Source organism: Cryptomeria japonica, chromosome 3, assembly GCF_030272615.1.
Source record: "Cryptomeria japonica chromosome 3, Sugi_1.0, whole genome shotgun sequence".
NCBI lineage: Eukaryota > Viridiplantae > Streptophyta > Pinopsida > Cupressales > Cupressaceae > Cryptomeria > Cryptomeria japonica.
Window position 1 is genome coordinate 419,007,739 of NC_081407.1, and position 15,851 is coordinate 419,023,589.

At 38.5% G+C, this 15,851-nt stretch overlaps 1 protein-coding gene across 2 annotated transcripts in view; it reads left to right on the forward strand.

Annotated features, from left to right (window-relative positions):
* The first annotated feature begins 12,327 nt into the window (after positions 1 to 12,327).
* LOC131070457 (ubiquitin-like-specific protease 1D) overlaps positions 12,328 to 15,851 on the forward strand; it is a 208,061-nt gene continuing 204,537 nt past the window's right edge. For both annotated transcript variants that reach the window (XM_058006014.1, XM_058006015.1), the window contains exon 1: positions 12,328 to 13,090. In XM_058006014.1, the coding sequence (XP_057861997.1) occupies positions 12,821 to 13,090 (270 nt within the window). In that variant the 5' untranslated portion in view covers positions 12,328 to 12,820. The remainder of the gene's footprint in view (positions 13,091 to 15,851) is intronic.

Sequence of the window (15,851 nt, forward strand, 5' to 3'; positions counted from 1 at the left end):
ATGCCTTGTCTAATGGGGATAGGATAGGTAGGACTAATAGTTGTAAAACTCATGCACTAGAGGGAAAATTGAAATTTTGAATTGTAGAACAAAGCTTACAAAATTGAGTAATGCAAAATTCAAGAAAATAATGATTACACAATTTGAACTTTGTTGGGGGAAGAGGATGAGACAATTTCCAAAAATGAAAGGAAATTAAAATTTTAAAATTAGGGCCAAGGGAATACCATTTAATTTTAAAATCAGGGCAAACTATAATTAACCTCTTAGTATAATTTTTTTTTCTTGAAATTTGAAATGTTGAATTTTGAAGGTGTTTCCGATTCTAGAGGAATCAAAAATCAGTAAAATCAGCCAATCTTCCGGATTTAAGCTATTAAATACAATCATAACAATCTCCTGAAATTTTGAGAAAAAAATTGAGGATCGTGGCTGGAACGCACATGGTCCGACCAACTTTTTTTGAAATTTTCAGGGATGGATATTACGATGATTTTAATGCTAACCCCAAAAATTTGGTGAATTTTATGATCTCTAAATGGGCAAAATGAAGACACAAATGTGAAAATAGGACCCTATTAGGGTTTTGAAGAAACAGAGGAATTGAATTGCAATTTTGAAAAGGGTCAAACCTAATGGATAGGGACACCTTGTAAAATATTTAGAAATCTGAATGTAAATGAAATTGATTTGCAATTCACACAAAATCCAATTAATTTTAAAAGTTAGGGTTTGATGACCTAACCACTTAATTTTAAAATTTGAATTTTGGGAAAAAGGGGGGAAATAAAAAATTTGAATTGTAGGATTACAGACAAATCTGAGAACAATAAAAAATCTGAAAATTAAATGGAAATCTAATTTTTGCACAAGTTCAATATGATTTTTGAAAATTAGGGTTTTAACAAGTAACCTCTTAATTTTGTAAATTTTAATTGCAAATTGAACAAGATAATGAGGAAATTGAATTTGACAATCAAAACAATTTTTAGATCTATGATAACCACAAGCAAGTTTTACAAATTACAAGCTCAATTTTAATTAAAAACTAGGGTTTTTAATGATTTAACCACTAAGTTTGCAGAAATTTGAAACTTGTAAATGAAAAATACGCAATTTTTTCAAAGGAAAGCATGCAAGATGTCAGGTTCACCAAAATGTAATGTGGAAAAAGGTGAATGATAAATCAAGAAGGAAACTACCCTTTCCCTCAAAGAGAGATGAGAGTTTCGCTATCGATTACAATTCAAGCACTTTTCACCATGTTACATTAGAAAGAGGAGAGGATGATTCACTAGATTCAATCTCTCCACATGAAGATGGTAGATTGAATTCTGAATGAATTGGGAATGCTAAGTTGATCCCCTCTTCCTTGTTTGAAATGCAAAGGAATTGATTGAATTATGTAGTGCAAAAGTGACAAAGAACTAATTATAACTTGAGATCAGAATATGGGATGAAGTTGTGCACCTGTATATGGTAGTAATATGTTGAGATGAAGTCACCTTGCGAATTTGAGGAAAAATTGCCCAGATAGTGGCGAGAATGTGCATGGTCCTCCGAAAAATCCGCAAAACGAAAAGGGTTTTTCCGCCTCTGCAAATGAAGCCCAAATCCAAAAGTACGACTGTGCACCTGCAACCTACACACATAAAAGAGAGGAAAATGGGTTGGGATTGGGGGTTTGCCTTTAGGTCAAACCCCAATTTTGGAATTAACCAAGTAATGAGAGAAAGTACTTGCAAGTAGATGTAAATGAAAGACTGAATTGTAAATCACCTCAAGGGAGGTTGTGGTAGCAATGTTGATAGAAATGCTTGTGTGAAATTGAATGTTGAAATCAATCTCCTCTTCAATGGTTGAATCCTTGACTTGAATGCAACACCTAGCCTTAAAGGGAGCCTTGAGAATGCTTAAACGCTTGAATGCTTGATCACTTGTGCACACTTGAATCTCTCCAACTTCAACTTATTCAACTTATCCAATTTCCACTTATGCAAATGAGAGGATGAATGCCCCTTAAATACATGCTAGTGGATTTGATTTTCATCATGGGCCGACATTGGGGGAGTTTCCTACCTGAGGCACAACCAACAATGCAACCCTAGGAAGGGTCCTGCCCCAAAATAGGGTAGGGATAGGGGCACCACGCCCCTGTTGTGGAAGTACAAGGGTGCCACACCCCTGTCCAAGGGGGGACAATGGGGCCACACCCCTATCCTATCCCTTTCTTTAGGATAGAGTGCGTACGGGGTGATGCAGAGGCCAATGAAGAAGTTGTTTCCACAAGCTGAGCAATCTTCAGTCTCCGATCAGGCTAGAGGATTCGAATTCGCATGTGTGAGGACCCTAATGCAATTGAAAATTGCTAGGGTCACAATTTTATGACATTATAAAGGTATGAATCTTTTAAGTATTATGTTATCATGTAAGGTTGACAGTGGGGCCACGCCCCTATCCTATCGACTTCTTTAGGGCAGAGTGCAAACGGGGTGATGCAGAGGCCAATGAAGAAGTTGTTTCCACAAGTTGAGCAATCTTCGGTCTCCGATCAGGCTAGAGGATTTGAATTTTCATGCGTGAGGACCCTAATGCAGTCAAAGATTGCTAGGGTCACAATTTTATGACACTACAGAGGCATGAATCTTTTAAGTATTCTGTTATCATGTAAGGTTGTGATAAACCTTTGTTAATATTGGGAAACACCAAAGCATTGTTTTGTTGTTGGGATTGTTCTTATGAGTATGGATTGCTAGTATACATTGTTTGTTATTCAACAAGCTTGCGATAAACCTTTGATACTCTTGGGAAATGCTAAAACATTGTTGTGTTGTCGAGATTGCTTTTATGATTTTGGATTTGAGCCTTATAGTATTATTTATTTAGTATATTATCTTTGTTATTGTTGTATGCTGACACATGTTACCCTCTTTTTGTGAATTCAGTATTGCTATCCTATAAAATCTTTTATAAGGTATCCCCAATGTGGTAACCATCCTCTCTCTCTCTCTCTCTCTCTCTCTCTCTCTCACACACACACACACACACACACACACACACACACACACACACACACACACACACATGTAACCATTTTTGTCTATATACATATTTTCGCCCAAGAATGAGTGTAGGTGAATATGTCAATTGAGATGAGTTTTTGTAAACAAATGTAGAGGACACTTCCATGCTTATATAAAACATTATTGCACCAGTAAAATGTTAGTGTGCTTAAGTAAGCAAGATTGCACCAATACAAACATAAACACATGATACTAGAAATTTCCATGTGCTATTTCATTCTTATAAAAGAATATCAAGATGAAAATTGGAACCTAATCTTAAACTTACTATATTGCTCTCAATCTCTATTTTCAATTAATTTTTATTTCTTTTTTATCGATAAAAGGCCGAGGCCAAAGAATTTTATTAATTTTAAAAATAGATAGATTTACATTTACACCTCCATTCGGTGTGGGCACCGGTAGGAAAGAATGGAGGGAAGAAAACCTCTGATCTAGCCCAGATCCCTCAATGATAAAAAAAACTAAGAATGCAATACAAAATGGAGGTACAAGATCACAAAGGGAACTTGTCCAAAATAATGAAGATTGTATGTAGAAATCCTCTGTGTAAAGTTGAGCAGCAGATTGCCCATCTCTTGGGGTGATGCTGCCATTTGTGGGCGACAACTCTTGCTATTCCTGAAACACAGGGTTAAGCATACTTTGCTCCTTATGCTGCACAAAATCTTGAGAAAATCTTTCACTAGAATGTTAGGAAAAGGAAAACCGAACATGTCAACTTATACAATATATCATACCTACCTGGATGGTCACCCTGTCAGGATACACAGCTCAAAATATTAGTCTCAAAAAATCTCCAGAAACATAATGTGAGAGAGATTACCCATAGAAGAGCATAAACTCAATAAATATTAATGAGACAAATTCCATAAATATTTCTGCAGAGAGATCGCCGGGAGCTACCATCCTAAAGAAAATGGTTCGAGAGCCTTCAAGGCCCTAATTAAGTGTCACGGGAAAGCTTTAAGTAAATCAAGCATGCCTTTAAGAATTTTGATAGAACCCTTAAAACTTCCATCGACATCAGAATCCTAAAAGTTATCGCCCAAACCAAAGCCATCGAATGTACACACTAACCTCTCATTGGAATGTCTAGTTTTACCGAAATGGTACACCTGTTAAATCGAATAAACCTATCGATGTTTCATCGATAAGATGATATATCGAATAGACTTGGGCCTCGATGAACTTCAAAAGGGACTTATCGAAAGCGTTATTTTTCATCAATAGAAGGTATATCGAAGAAACCAAAGGAGGTTTCATCGATGAAGCAAGGCTACCGAAGAAACTATGGTATCTGTAGGACATGTAATGAATTCACCAAAGAAGATAGTTCTACCGAAATGATGAGATTGAAGAAACTGGGGAAGGTTTCATGGATAGGACTGTTCGAGAAAAGAAGGGTGTCGAAGAGATACTAAAGTTATTGGCCGACAGTGATAGTTTCATCGAAAGATAAAAGGTCGATAAAACATAAGAGAGTTTCATCGATATAAAAGGGTATCAAAGGAAAGGGAACACCAATGAACCTAAGGGACTCATCGAAAGCATTGATTTCACCGAAAGAGGATATCGAAGAAAACAGAGACAGTTTTCATCGACGGGAAAAGGCTTCTGAGAAAATAATACCATCGGTGCAACATGAAGGAAACTTACCGAAAGAAGCGTTCTTATTGAAAGAATGATCTCGATCAAACAGAAGGAAGCTACATCGATAAAAGATATCGATAAGAATATGAGGTTCGAGGAGGCTAAAAGGCATGCTACTGATGTGTGTGGTTTTACCGATGCAACTTTATCGAGGAAGATTACTAATGAGCTCATCGATGAAAGATGATAGTGGAAGCAAATCATCAAAAGAAAGATGGCCTCGATGAAACAATAGACCCATTCATCGAAGGAGTGTAGTGATGTCGATAGAAAAAGTGTTTCGATGGAAGGATAAAGGAAGTTACTAAAGCCCAAGGTTTCTTCGACATGAGACCCAATGATGTCTCATTGATATAAAAAGGGTATCGAAAGAAAGGAAACGTTGATGAACTTCAGAAAGGACTCATCAAAGATAGTAATTTCATCGATAAAAGATATTGAGGAAAGTGGAGATGGTTTTCATCCATGGGAAAAAGTCTTCAAGGAGATAATACCATCGGTGCAAAGGGACTCATCGAAAGAAATGTTCTCATCAAAAGAATAAGGTCGATCAGAAAAAAGGTAGTTACATCGATAAAAGATATCGATGAGGAAATAGGTTTCGAGGAGGCTAAAAGGCATGTCTCTGATATGCGTTGTTTCACCAATACAACTTTATTGGCGGAAGACGACAAGAGAGGATAAAGAAAGGCTTCAGTGAGACAATAGATCCATTCATCAACGGGGCATAGTGATATCGATGGAAGAAGTATTTCAGTGGAAAAATAAAGGAGGTCACCGAAGCCCAAGGTTTCATTGACATAAAAACCTGATGGATATCAGATAGGAAGAGGTGAGGAGACAACCCTAGCGACCGAAAATAGTATATCAATGAATGAAGGAAATACTTGATCGAAGTGATATTCGAAAAAAAAGTGTTAGTTAACGGTTATATGTTGAGAAACCAATATTTCAACTGAATGTTTGTATGAGTATCTATACGAAAATACAGGGGGCAGGAAGAGGAATAAATAAGGGGGTTAAAACAGAGTCTGGGCAAGAGAAACATAAGGGGATGAAAGGAGGAACATGCTAACGACCACTTAGGACACAAAAAAAAAAGAGGGGGTTGCCTTAAGGTGGCACAAACAGGAGATTGATGCCATTGACTCCCAAGTTGGCCAACTCATGTGCTCTTTACTGCCCTCCCTATAAATATGATTGACTGTGAACCTATCAAAATCTCTGCATAAGTCAAGAGCTTTTGACAACAAAGTATTTAGTCTCCAATTAGGCATACTACCTTTCCTCAGAGCATTGACAATTATAGCCGAATCTCCTTCAATTTCCAAGTTCTTAACTCCCAGTTTCCTGCATAAATGTAGACCCTCCACCAGGGCCATAAGTTTTGCCCAATTGTTGGTGTTGATGCCAACTGCAGAGGAAAGGGTTGCTACTTCCTTGCCTTCCCAATTATGAACAACACATCCTATCCCTGCTTGCCTTGGGTTGCCACATGATGCCCCATCAAAGTTTAGCTTCATCCAACCTTCACCTAGGGGCTGCCATATACATGCATCCCTTGATCGAAGACTTGCAATAGGACCATCTCCTACAAAGGGAGGAAAGGATAAGCCTTCCCAACATTTTATCATCTTTTCATCCCAATAAGTGATAGAGGCATTCTTGAATGTGCCTGATGACAGTCGGTTGTTCATGAGCTCAGTGATAGCTGACTCTATCCTGTTAATGATTCTAGGAACCTCTAGTTTTTTATTCTTAAAGAGACGTCTATTTCTCTCCTTCCATAGTTCCCACATAATGGAAGAAGGAAGAGTTGTCCATAAACCTTCAAAGTGACAACCACGCCTGAGGAGAGGCCATGCCTTGAGCATTCCAAAGATGGTGTGGCGGAAGGACATAGACCATTCAAGTTTGTTGGTGAACCAGATCCAACATTTGTGAGCAAAGGGGTAGTTAAGGAGGATATGATTGATGTCTTCCTCATCTACCTCACAAAGAGGACATCTACTAGGGCCCTCATACCCCATTCTTCTAAATTTGTTCGTAGTTAGGAGCTTGTTTTGAACTGCAAGCCAAGAGAAGATACCTGCCTTAGGCAGACAATATTTATCCTAGTAAAGTTTCAAGGGAAGCTCAGACATAGGTCTTATAAATGATTTGGAGATGAGAGAGTACCCATCCTTGGAGTTGTATTCTCCTCTTAGGGAGCCATCCCAGATGAGCTTATCCTTAGCCTGACATAAGGCAATGTTCCTTGATTTAAGAATTGCCATAAGTTTTTGTTTATCCCTTACCAGGATATCCTCATCTTCCTTCTCGATCCACTGCCAACCAGCCCCATCCTCTGAAGGGGAGATATAGTTGTTTAACAGGGGTCCTCTGTGAGATTCAAGAAGGATACGAGTAGCACCAAAGTCATGGATATTATCAATAGCCTTATATCCACCCCATGAATCCAACCAGAAAAAGAGCTTTATCCCCGGACCCCAGGTTCCAAGTAAGTTTGTCAGAGATAATCCTCCTGCAGTCTAACATCAAATTCCATAGGTAGGACCCTCTGGGAGGGTTGGTTTCTCTGAAGATTTGGATAGGATTCCCTCCATTAAGGTATTTGTGGTGCAGCAAGCGAGCCCATTTGAGGTGGGGGGTTCTGAACATCCTCCAGACCAACTTGGCACCCAAGGCTTTGCCCTAATCATGAAGGTTTTTAATGCCAACTCCTCTTTCTTCTTTAGGTTTGCATATCTTGTCCCAAGATATGAGTGATATTTTACGATTGTCATTAGCACCTTGCCAAAAGAAAGTCCTAAGATGCTTGTTGAGCTCTGCAAGTTTAGAAGAAGATAAATGTTGACAGGAGAGCTGGTAAATGGGCATAACTGACAAGACCGATCTAACCAAGGTTACTCTACCTGCAGATGAGAGCCATTTTCCTTTCCAAGTGTTAATCCTGGACTTAATTTTATCCACCAAGTTGTCCCATAATTTTGAGGATCTTCTACCCTTGTCAAGGGGAATGCCTAGGTACTTTCAAGGAAGAGTTCCTTCACTAATCTCCAGGACATTGCTGATCACTTTTCCTAAGGAGGGGTCTATGTTGAACATAAAAATTGCAGACTTGGTCAGATTCACCTCTTGACCCGAGGCTAGCATATAGGAATGAAGGATGCCTTTGAAGGCGCTTGCTTCCCTTACACTTACCTGCCCAAAAAACATCATGTTGTCGACAAATTGTTGGTGCGTAAAGGGAGGGAGGCCGCTGGTAATGGGGATTCCTTGGATCCCACCTTCCTCTTTGGCCTTAGAGATGGATCTACCTAGGGCTTCAACCATGATGATGAAGAGGAAGGGGGATATAGGATCTCCTTGCCTGAGCCCTCTTGAGCTGCTGAAGAAACCTTTCGGGGAACCATTGACCAGGACCGAGAATTTGGGAGTGGATATACATTCAAAGATTAGGTTGATCTAGGATTTGGAAAATCCAAAGGCCTCCAAGCATTTGCATAGGAAGCGCCAATCAACTTTGTCATAAGCTTTGCTTATGTCTAATTTGACTAGCATACTTGGGGCCCTGTTGAGTTGGACCGAATGAATGGCCTCTTGGGCTATAATAACCCCATCATAGATTGATCTATTTGGTATGAAGCCGGTTTGTTCTTCACTAATGATAATGGGGAGAAGATTCTGGAGTTTGGCTGCTAGGGTTTTGGTTAAGAGTTTGTACAGAGTGTTGCAAAGGGCTATTGGTCTGAAGTCATTAAAGCTTTCAGGATTCTCTTTTTTGGGGATGAGAGCTAAGAAGGTATTGTTGATTTCTTTGAGAATCTTACCAGATTTCCTAATACCTTCTAAGGCGTCTGTGATCTCTATCCCCATAAAACCCCAACATTTTTGGAAAAAGCTAGTGGGGAAGCCATCCGGGCCCAGGACCTTGTCGGGATTCATCTTCATAAGGACATATTTAACCTCCTCCTCAGAGAATTTATTTGACAAGATTTTGTTGTGGTCATCGTTAATGAGTTTTAGAAGATTCTTGATAATATTGAGTCGGCCTTTGAGGTTGGAGCCTTCAATATTATTTAAGATTTTATCAAAAAACCTTGTTGCCTCGGAGGCAACATCATTCGGTTCAGACATGATGGAACCCTGACAATTCTTAATTTTAGAAATTCAATTGACCCATCTCCTCTGCTTAGTACTATTGTGGAAAAACTTAGTATTTCGGTCCCCATCACTCAACCAAGTCTCCCTCGATTTTTGTTTCCAAAAGATCTCTTCATTTGAGAGTATATTTTCATATTCAGAGAGTAGAGCCTTTTCTTTGAGGAAGAGATGCTTATCCATCCCCTTCTCAAGAACCTCAATGTTAACATTCTTAAGATCATTTTCTTCTAGGAGTTTTTTATTGAAAATATTTCCAAAATTAGTCCTGTTCCATTCTAAGAGCTTCCTTTTGATAGGCTTTAACTTGCTTGTGATAATAAACATCTCCGAACCAGAGAAAACATAGCTTCTCAACCAGTTCTCAATTAAATTTTAAAAGTTATCATCTCTAAACCACGTGCTCTCAAATTTGAAGGGACATTTTTTAAGGGAGTGGTCAGATAATAAGATTAGTTGGAGTGGGAAATGGTCAGATCCTGCTAAAGGGAGGGGTTTTGCATTCAGGGTAAAGTTAAGCTCCAAGAGCCCTCCATGGATAAAGAACCTATCTAGTTTCTCAACAATGTTATAGAAACCAAGCCTTTTGTTGTTCCAAGTGAAGGCATTATCTGCCGTCTGGATTTCCAACAGGGAGTTCCTATTGATCCAATGATTGAAATCTATAGCCGCTGGAGGAAGTTTGTTGGTACCTCCTCTTTTGTCTGCTACCTTAGTAATAGCATTGAAATCTCCCCCAATGATGCATACATTATTTGGGAAACTTCTGAGGAAAGACTCCAGTTCCACCCACACCCTACCCTTATCCCTATTTTGGATAGGAACGTAAATGTTAATCAATTTGAATCTTAGGTTATTTTTATAACTTACTACTTCTCCTCCCATCCAATTTTGCTTAATCTCTAAAGGTATAAACAAGATGAATCTAGAGTCCCAAATGATGGCTAAGCCCCTAGAGGCCCTTGTAGCAGAGGAGTGCTTTAGCTGTCCAATGCCTAGTTTTTTCTCGAAAAGGGCTATCTCAGAGGAGTTCATTTTGGTTTCTTGGATTAACATTATATCTGGTTTAGAATCAGAGATGCAACGCTTTAAGATGCGCCATTTGTTAGGGGCATTCAAACCCCTAACATTCCATGTTATGATTTTCATGGCTCTGTGGGGAGGAACTTCCCCTCCCCTGCATTAAAAAGAGTAGATATTTTAGACTGACCCTTGGCATCTCCATCCTTTGATCTTAGTTCAGCAAGGGATGTCCTACCTCTTCTCTTACTGTGTTTAGCACAGTCAGGAGAGTCCTTACTTCTATCAGAGCTTAGAATGCCTAGAGTATTTGGGTTATCATTTTCTAAGTTATCTAATGCTATAAATAATTCATCTGTTTCTAGGTCGGCTCTGGTAACATCCACTAGATTTTTGATTAAGAGATCCCTTTGTCTTTCCAACTCCTCATCATCACAAATTTCAGCAACCAATTGACCCATGAGGTTGTTTACTACTTTTTCCCATACAAAATTGGCAATGATGTTAACTTCCCTAGCCACTTGATCACTCTCAGATTCTACAATTGAATCAGAAATAGCCTTCAAAGGTGGAGGGAGAGCCTCTGCCTCCTCAAAGCCCTCCAATCTTGAGGCTAGAGAGATAGGATGATCCTGCAAGGATACCATTCCTGGATAGGGGGAAAGCCTATCCATTACTGCTGATTGCTCAAGGGTAATTAGTTTCATTAAAGGGGGAGACCCCAAGGGACTCAGCTTCTTTGGAGGGATGAGAGAGCTAGATGATGACATATTTGTCAGACCGAGCTGCTCTTTCTGAGGGATAACCTCATTGATTTCACCTTCTTCCAGATCTCGATCCTTGAGAAGAGAGTCAGCTATAGGTGAATTTATAGTAAGCAGTGGAGGAAGAGGGGAACGAGAGGGCTTAACAGGGGAGCTATGAGGATATAGGTCCGTGGTGAGATGATTAGGGTTAATATCAATCTTATAGCCCTCTAGGGTGAAACCCCCTCCTTCCACGAATTTGAATGGTGTGCCATTAGATTTAAGCAACGATTCAGGGAAGGGTTTCTCGAAGGGGATCTTCCTTGGCTTAGAATCTTCAAAGGGAGCATTATAAAAGGGTAATTCTAGGGTTAAACAAGATTTATCGCATTTCAGAGTTACAGGCACTAAAGATTTAATGTTAATATTCATATTAACGATTAAGAGCTGGTTAAAGAAGCTTAGAGATGGGAGAAAGAGAGGTTGCCAATCCCAGCAATCAAACCCTAGACCCTTAAATGACAATATATCCCCGTTTAGCAATGAATTTCTCAGACTCTTATTACCACATTCAATAGCTAAGAAATTATCAGGAAGGACAACAATTTTTACTTGGTTATTGAAGGAGGATGACACCCAGTTGGCAATTTGTTCAGACGGGATCCCCCAACCTTTCCACCGAGCAAAGCTCATTTAGTCACTGCAATACATTTGATACCTGGCCTGGGTATGGTTATCAATTTCAATGACCAACCCGTTAGGGGTAGCTGGGGAATTTGAAGGTAGATCCGACATTGGGTGCTCGACTTCCTTAGAATTGTGATAGCTAGGGGTTTCCATATCCTTTGATAATTTACCCAGAGATTTTTCGTGGAGGGATAGTATGGTAAGCAGAGGATCTCTTTGACTGGTTAGGTTTTACAAAACCCTCCTCCCTACAATTATTGGAAATCCGTTTGTGGCCGTTTGGTTGCCTTAAAGCCCTTTTATTTCTACGGCTCACCAAATGCCAGTCCCGATCCCAACCCTTGTAAAGAGGAGGGGGAGCCCTAACCTCATTAACCAGAGAGTATTTTGTTTTTGCAAAGAAGGCCTCCTGATTGCGGGTCCACGAAATGACCCTACCAAGATCCTCAATCCCAGAGTTATTAGCCAAAACAACAAATCGATTTGCAAAGCCTTTGTAATTTCTCTGTGGCGAATAAGAAAGCTCTAAAAAGGATGTCGATGCATTGCATCACTTTTTCGCACGTAGAGGCATTTTCGCACAATTTGGCATTAATGTACAAATAATAAACTTCCTCTATTTTCAATTATTAGATGCATAGAGAAAAAACAAATACTCTCTCTCTCACTTTTTCACACGCAGAGGCATTTTCGCATAATTTAACATTAATGTACAAATAATAAAGTTCCTCTATTTTCAATTGTTAGATGCATCAAGTAATAAAGTTCCTCTATTTTCAATTATTAGATGCATCAAGTAATAAAGTTCCTCTATTTTCAATTATTAGATGCATAGAGGAAAAACAAATACTCTATCTCCCTTCTTTATTCTTATAATGTAATCTCAATTTTAATTTCATATTTAGTGTCATAATCTTACAAGTAAATCTTTTGGTCACACAAAATACACGAGGAAGCGAAACGGGCGTTAAACCCCTGCCCAAAGGAGGGGGGAAAACAAAATAATGCTTCGTAAATGTTCCCTTCCGAAGTCTGGAGCGTGTGACCTACAAGGTTTCAATTTTAACATCTTTACCAATATACCATCTAAAACAATATTAAACGTGCGGCCAATTTTTCCATTTACTTAAGTTGGAAAGAAAGCTTGATTGCCCAATGGCGACTGCTCCACCGCGCTGTGTACCTCACAGAGCAGTCGGAGAGGGAGATACGATTTTGTGACTATCAGCTTGACTCGTGCTCGTTCAAATAGTTTTGATGCTCTGATCAATTGAACGTTTAATCTCAAATTTGCTTCCATACAATTTCCAATTCTATCAGAAACCCAAATATTTAAGACAAGCTCAAACAAATCTGCACCCGAGTGTGTAATTGATTCAATCAACTCCATAGCGTACAATTCAACTGCGTAGCCTACAATTGAATGGTGCCCCTGTAGGATTAGTTTAGGGTATTTTCGGGAATGTAATGGCGGGGATCCATTTGAAGCCTGGGTGGTTTGAAGATTGCAAAGATGAGGTTATGGAGCTACACATTCTGGAGAAAGAAAGCGACAAAGAGCAAAGGGATGGCGACAGGGAGCACGACCTGACAAGCCTAACGGATAGTGAGCTTGATGACAAAATCGTCAGATTAAAAGGTCTAATGAAGTGTCCATTGCCTGATTCGGGTCTCAAGCTCAATCTTCTTCTCCAGAAGCATTTAGATGAGAAAAAGCGCAGGGAAGACCTCCCAAAGGTTGGTATGTTTCTACCTTTTTTCTTTGCTCTATCTAATTTTCCCAATGCAAATTCACGCGTGGTCCTAATATAATATGGTTATTAGCTAACTTATCAGGCTATACAAAAACGAAAGAATACTCACTTCCAATCGTCCAAAGGAAAAAGAGATATTAATGTAAAGATATAGGGGATTTAGGAAATACAAATGATGAAAGCTTTGGGGGCTACACACCTGGTGAGGCGAGAAACAGGAGACCTCATTCATGTGTATTGAACAGGGCATCTAGTGCCCAAACATAAGGCAACTTTTCAGCTAATGCACTCATGAGTGGCACAGGGGATCATTTAGGTGTAGCCTGGCTAGCAATATTGAGAGTTCCCTCCTGTTGTAGGAAGGGGTTATTCACTTTACCTTTTATATCTTGTTTTAATTTTGATCTCATTAGGTTTTGTGGCTTGAATTTCACAAGTTTGTGAGAAAATATGACCTTACCACTCTGCCTATGCTCTAAGAGTTTGATGCCTACATGTCTTGAGACTGTTTTTTGCATCCACACTTCCGAGGGCCATATGCTTTTTCATTGTCTTTAATCAGTTCTATTGTCGAATTTTCCTTACTGGAGGAGTTAAGTAACTCGTGCAGCTCTCACAAACCCTTCTTATAGAACAATATTCTGTCTCACACCCAAGGGAATTGTACTGCCGGATGAGTTTTGAACGTTGTTCATTTTTACAATAAATTCTCACTTCTCACTAGACAGCAGCATGACAAATCATATTTTCTTTTGTTTAATCATTATCAGAACTTTATCATTCATAGTAGCAACTCACATAATATTATACTGGAAACTACAAGGGCCAAAGAAAAACATAAGATACAATGGATGGAAAATTGAAACATTTGGAAATTATTTTTAAATTCTAATATCTTGGTTGTGATACAGCGACTAAAGGAGATTGTTAACTTTTGGAATTGAAATCTAATTTTAAAAAGAAATATACTGCAAGTTTGTTTTTAGGTTGGAATATTGCAAGGATTTAAAAGAGACAAGCTCCAAAATCGGATAGGAATATCATTAAATGAAGCCATAGTCATTGTGGTACTTTGATTATTCTTGCACTCATTCCCTACAAGATGCGGTGTCTTTGCTCTTCACTTTGCAGGCCTCAACCTTCTCATGGTCAGATGTACTATCTTGATTCACTGCTTCCTTCCCATGTTTTGTGCTTCTCATTGAGTGTGTTTTGGCATTTTTCTTCATTATGTTGTGGAGTCATAGACCTTAAGGGTGAAGGATCTCCCATCTTTTCTTTTAGAGTGGTTTTCCCAACTAAATTTTTTTTTCTTCCCACATGCTGACAAGGTTATCCTTAGCTAGAACTTCAGACGTGTTTTACTCTAAACCTTGGAACAATGGACGATAGAAGTATTGTTTTTTGAGTAAAATAATATCATACATATGCTTCTTCAAAAATAGTTGTTCTGAAAAGGATAGTTTTGATTATAGGAAGAATGAAAGAAATTAGGTATGCTATAGAGGCAGGAATGCAACTATAAAAGGCCATTCTCAAGTATGCTTCTAGAATAAAAAAAAGGGAAATGCATTAGGTGGAATGAAGGCTCTTGTCCCTTGAGGTTTACGGAAGACCTTGAACTTTGGAGATTGGAGACGCTAAAGAGTTGGTGGCAATTCATTCCACCTAGTGCATTTCTTTTTTTTTATTCTAGAAGCATACTTGAGAATGGCCTTTTATAGTTGCATTCCTGCCTCTATAGCATGCCTAACTTCTTTCATTCTTCCTATAATCAAAACTATCCTTTCCAGAACAACTATTTTTGAAGAAGCATATGTATGATATTATTTTACTCAAAAAACAACACTTCTATCATCCATGGTACAGTTTGTTAGTGAACGGATTTTGCCTTTCTTAAAAATGATCAATTTCAAACTCTGTCGCCTTCTTTTAAAGACAAGTGTTCAACTGAACAGTTGGGTAAGTGTTATATAAACCACCTCCCTCTGAATTTTCCGTAGGTTCAGCTCCCTATCTTAGTTATTTGGGGAATAATCTAATTAATTTTTGATCGGTATGCTTTTAACCTGAAAGCATGTAGGGCTGCCTACTTCATTCTTGGATGAGAGGCCAATATTTCACACATATTTCGGAGAAAAAGAATTAATTTTCCAACTGATTCAACACAAGGGATGGAAGTAACTGAAACAAAGTTCAGAAAACCATTCCAACAATTCAGAAAGAACAGATAAGAGAAACTAAATCTATCTTCAAGCATAAATCATTTTGAACAAAACAAAACTCATAGGAAGGAGTCCTAGAAAAATAATAATTTTCTGCAGTAGAAAGGTGATTACTGTTGTTTGATTAGATCAACATATGCAAAGATATGCGACTACATAGATTCAAAACCCACAGATTTTCCTTCTCCCAAAAACACTATGATCTTATATATATATATATTTTAGGCGACAAAAGCACAACAATACATCTATAAATTCTTTTCTATTACAGATTTTAAAGTCTGATCCTTCCTTTTGCAAAACAGGACCTTTACCACACAGAGGAAAATAAAACCAAAAACTAACTAAAATTCTTCACAAAATCTAACCCCTATTCTATCTATCTTCCTTTAATTTATAGTCTTTAGAACAGGGGAGGTCTCCCTGAAAATTCAACCTCCCCAAAACAGTTATGAAACTAACAAGATATAATTGGAATAGATGTTCCGAAGTCTTTGCATAAACATGAAAATTACATAA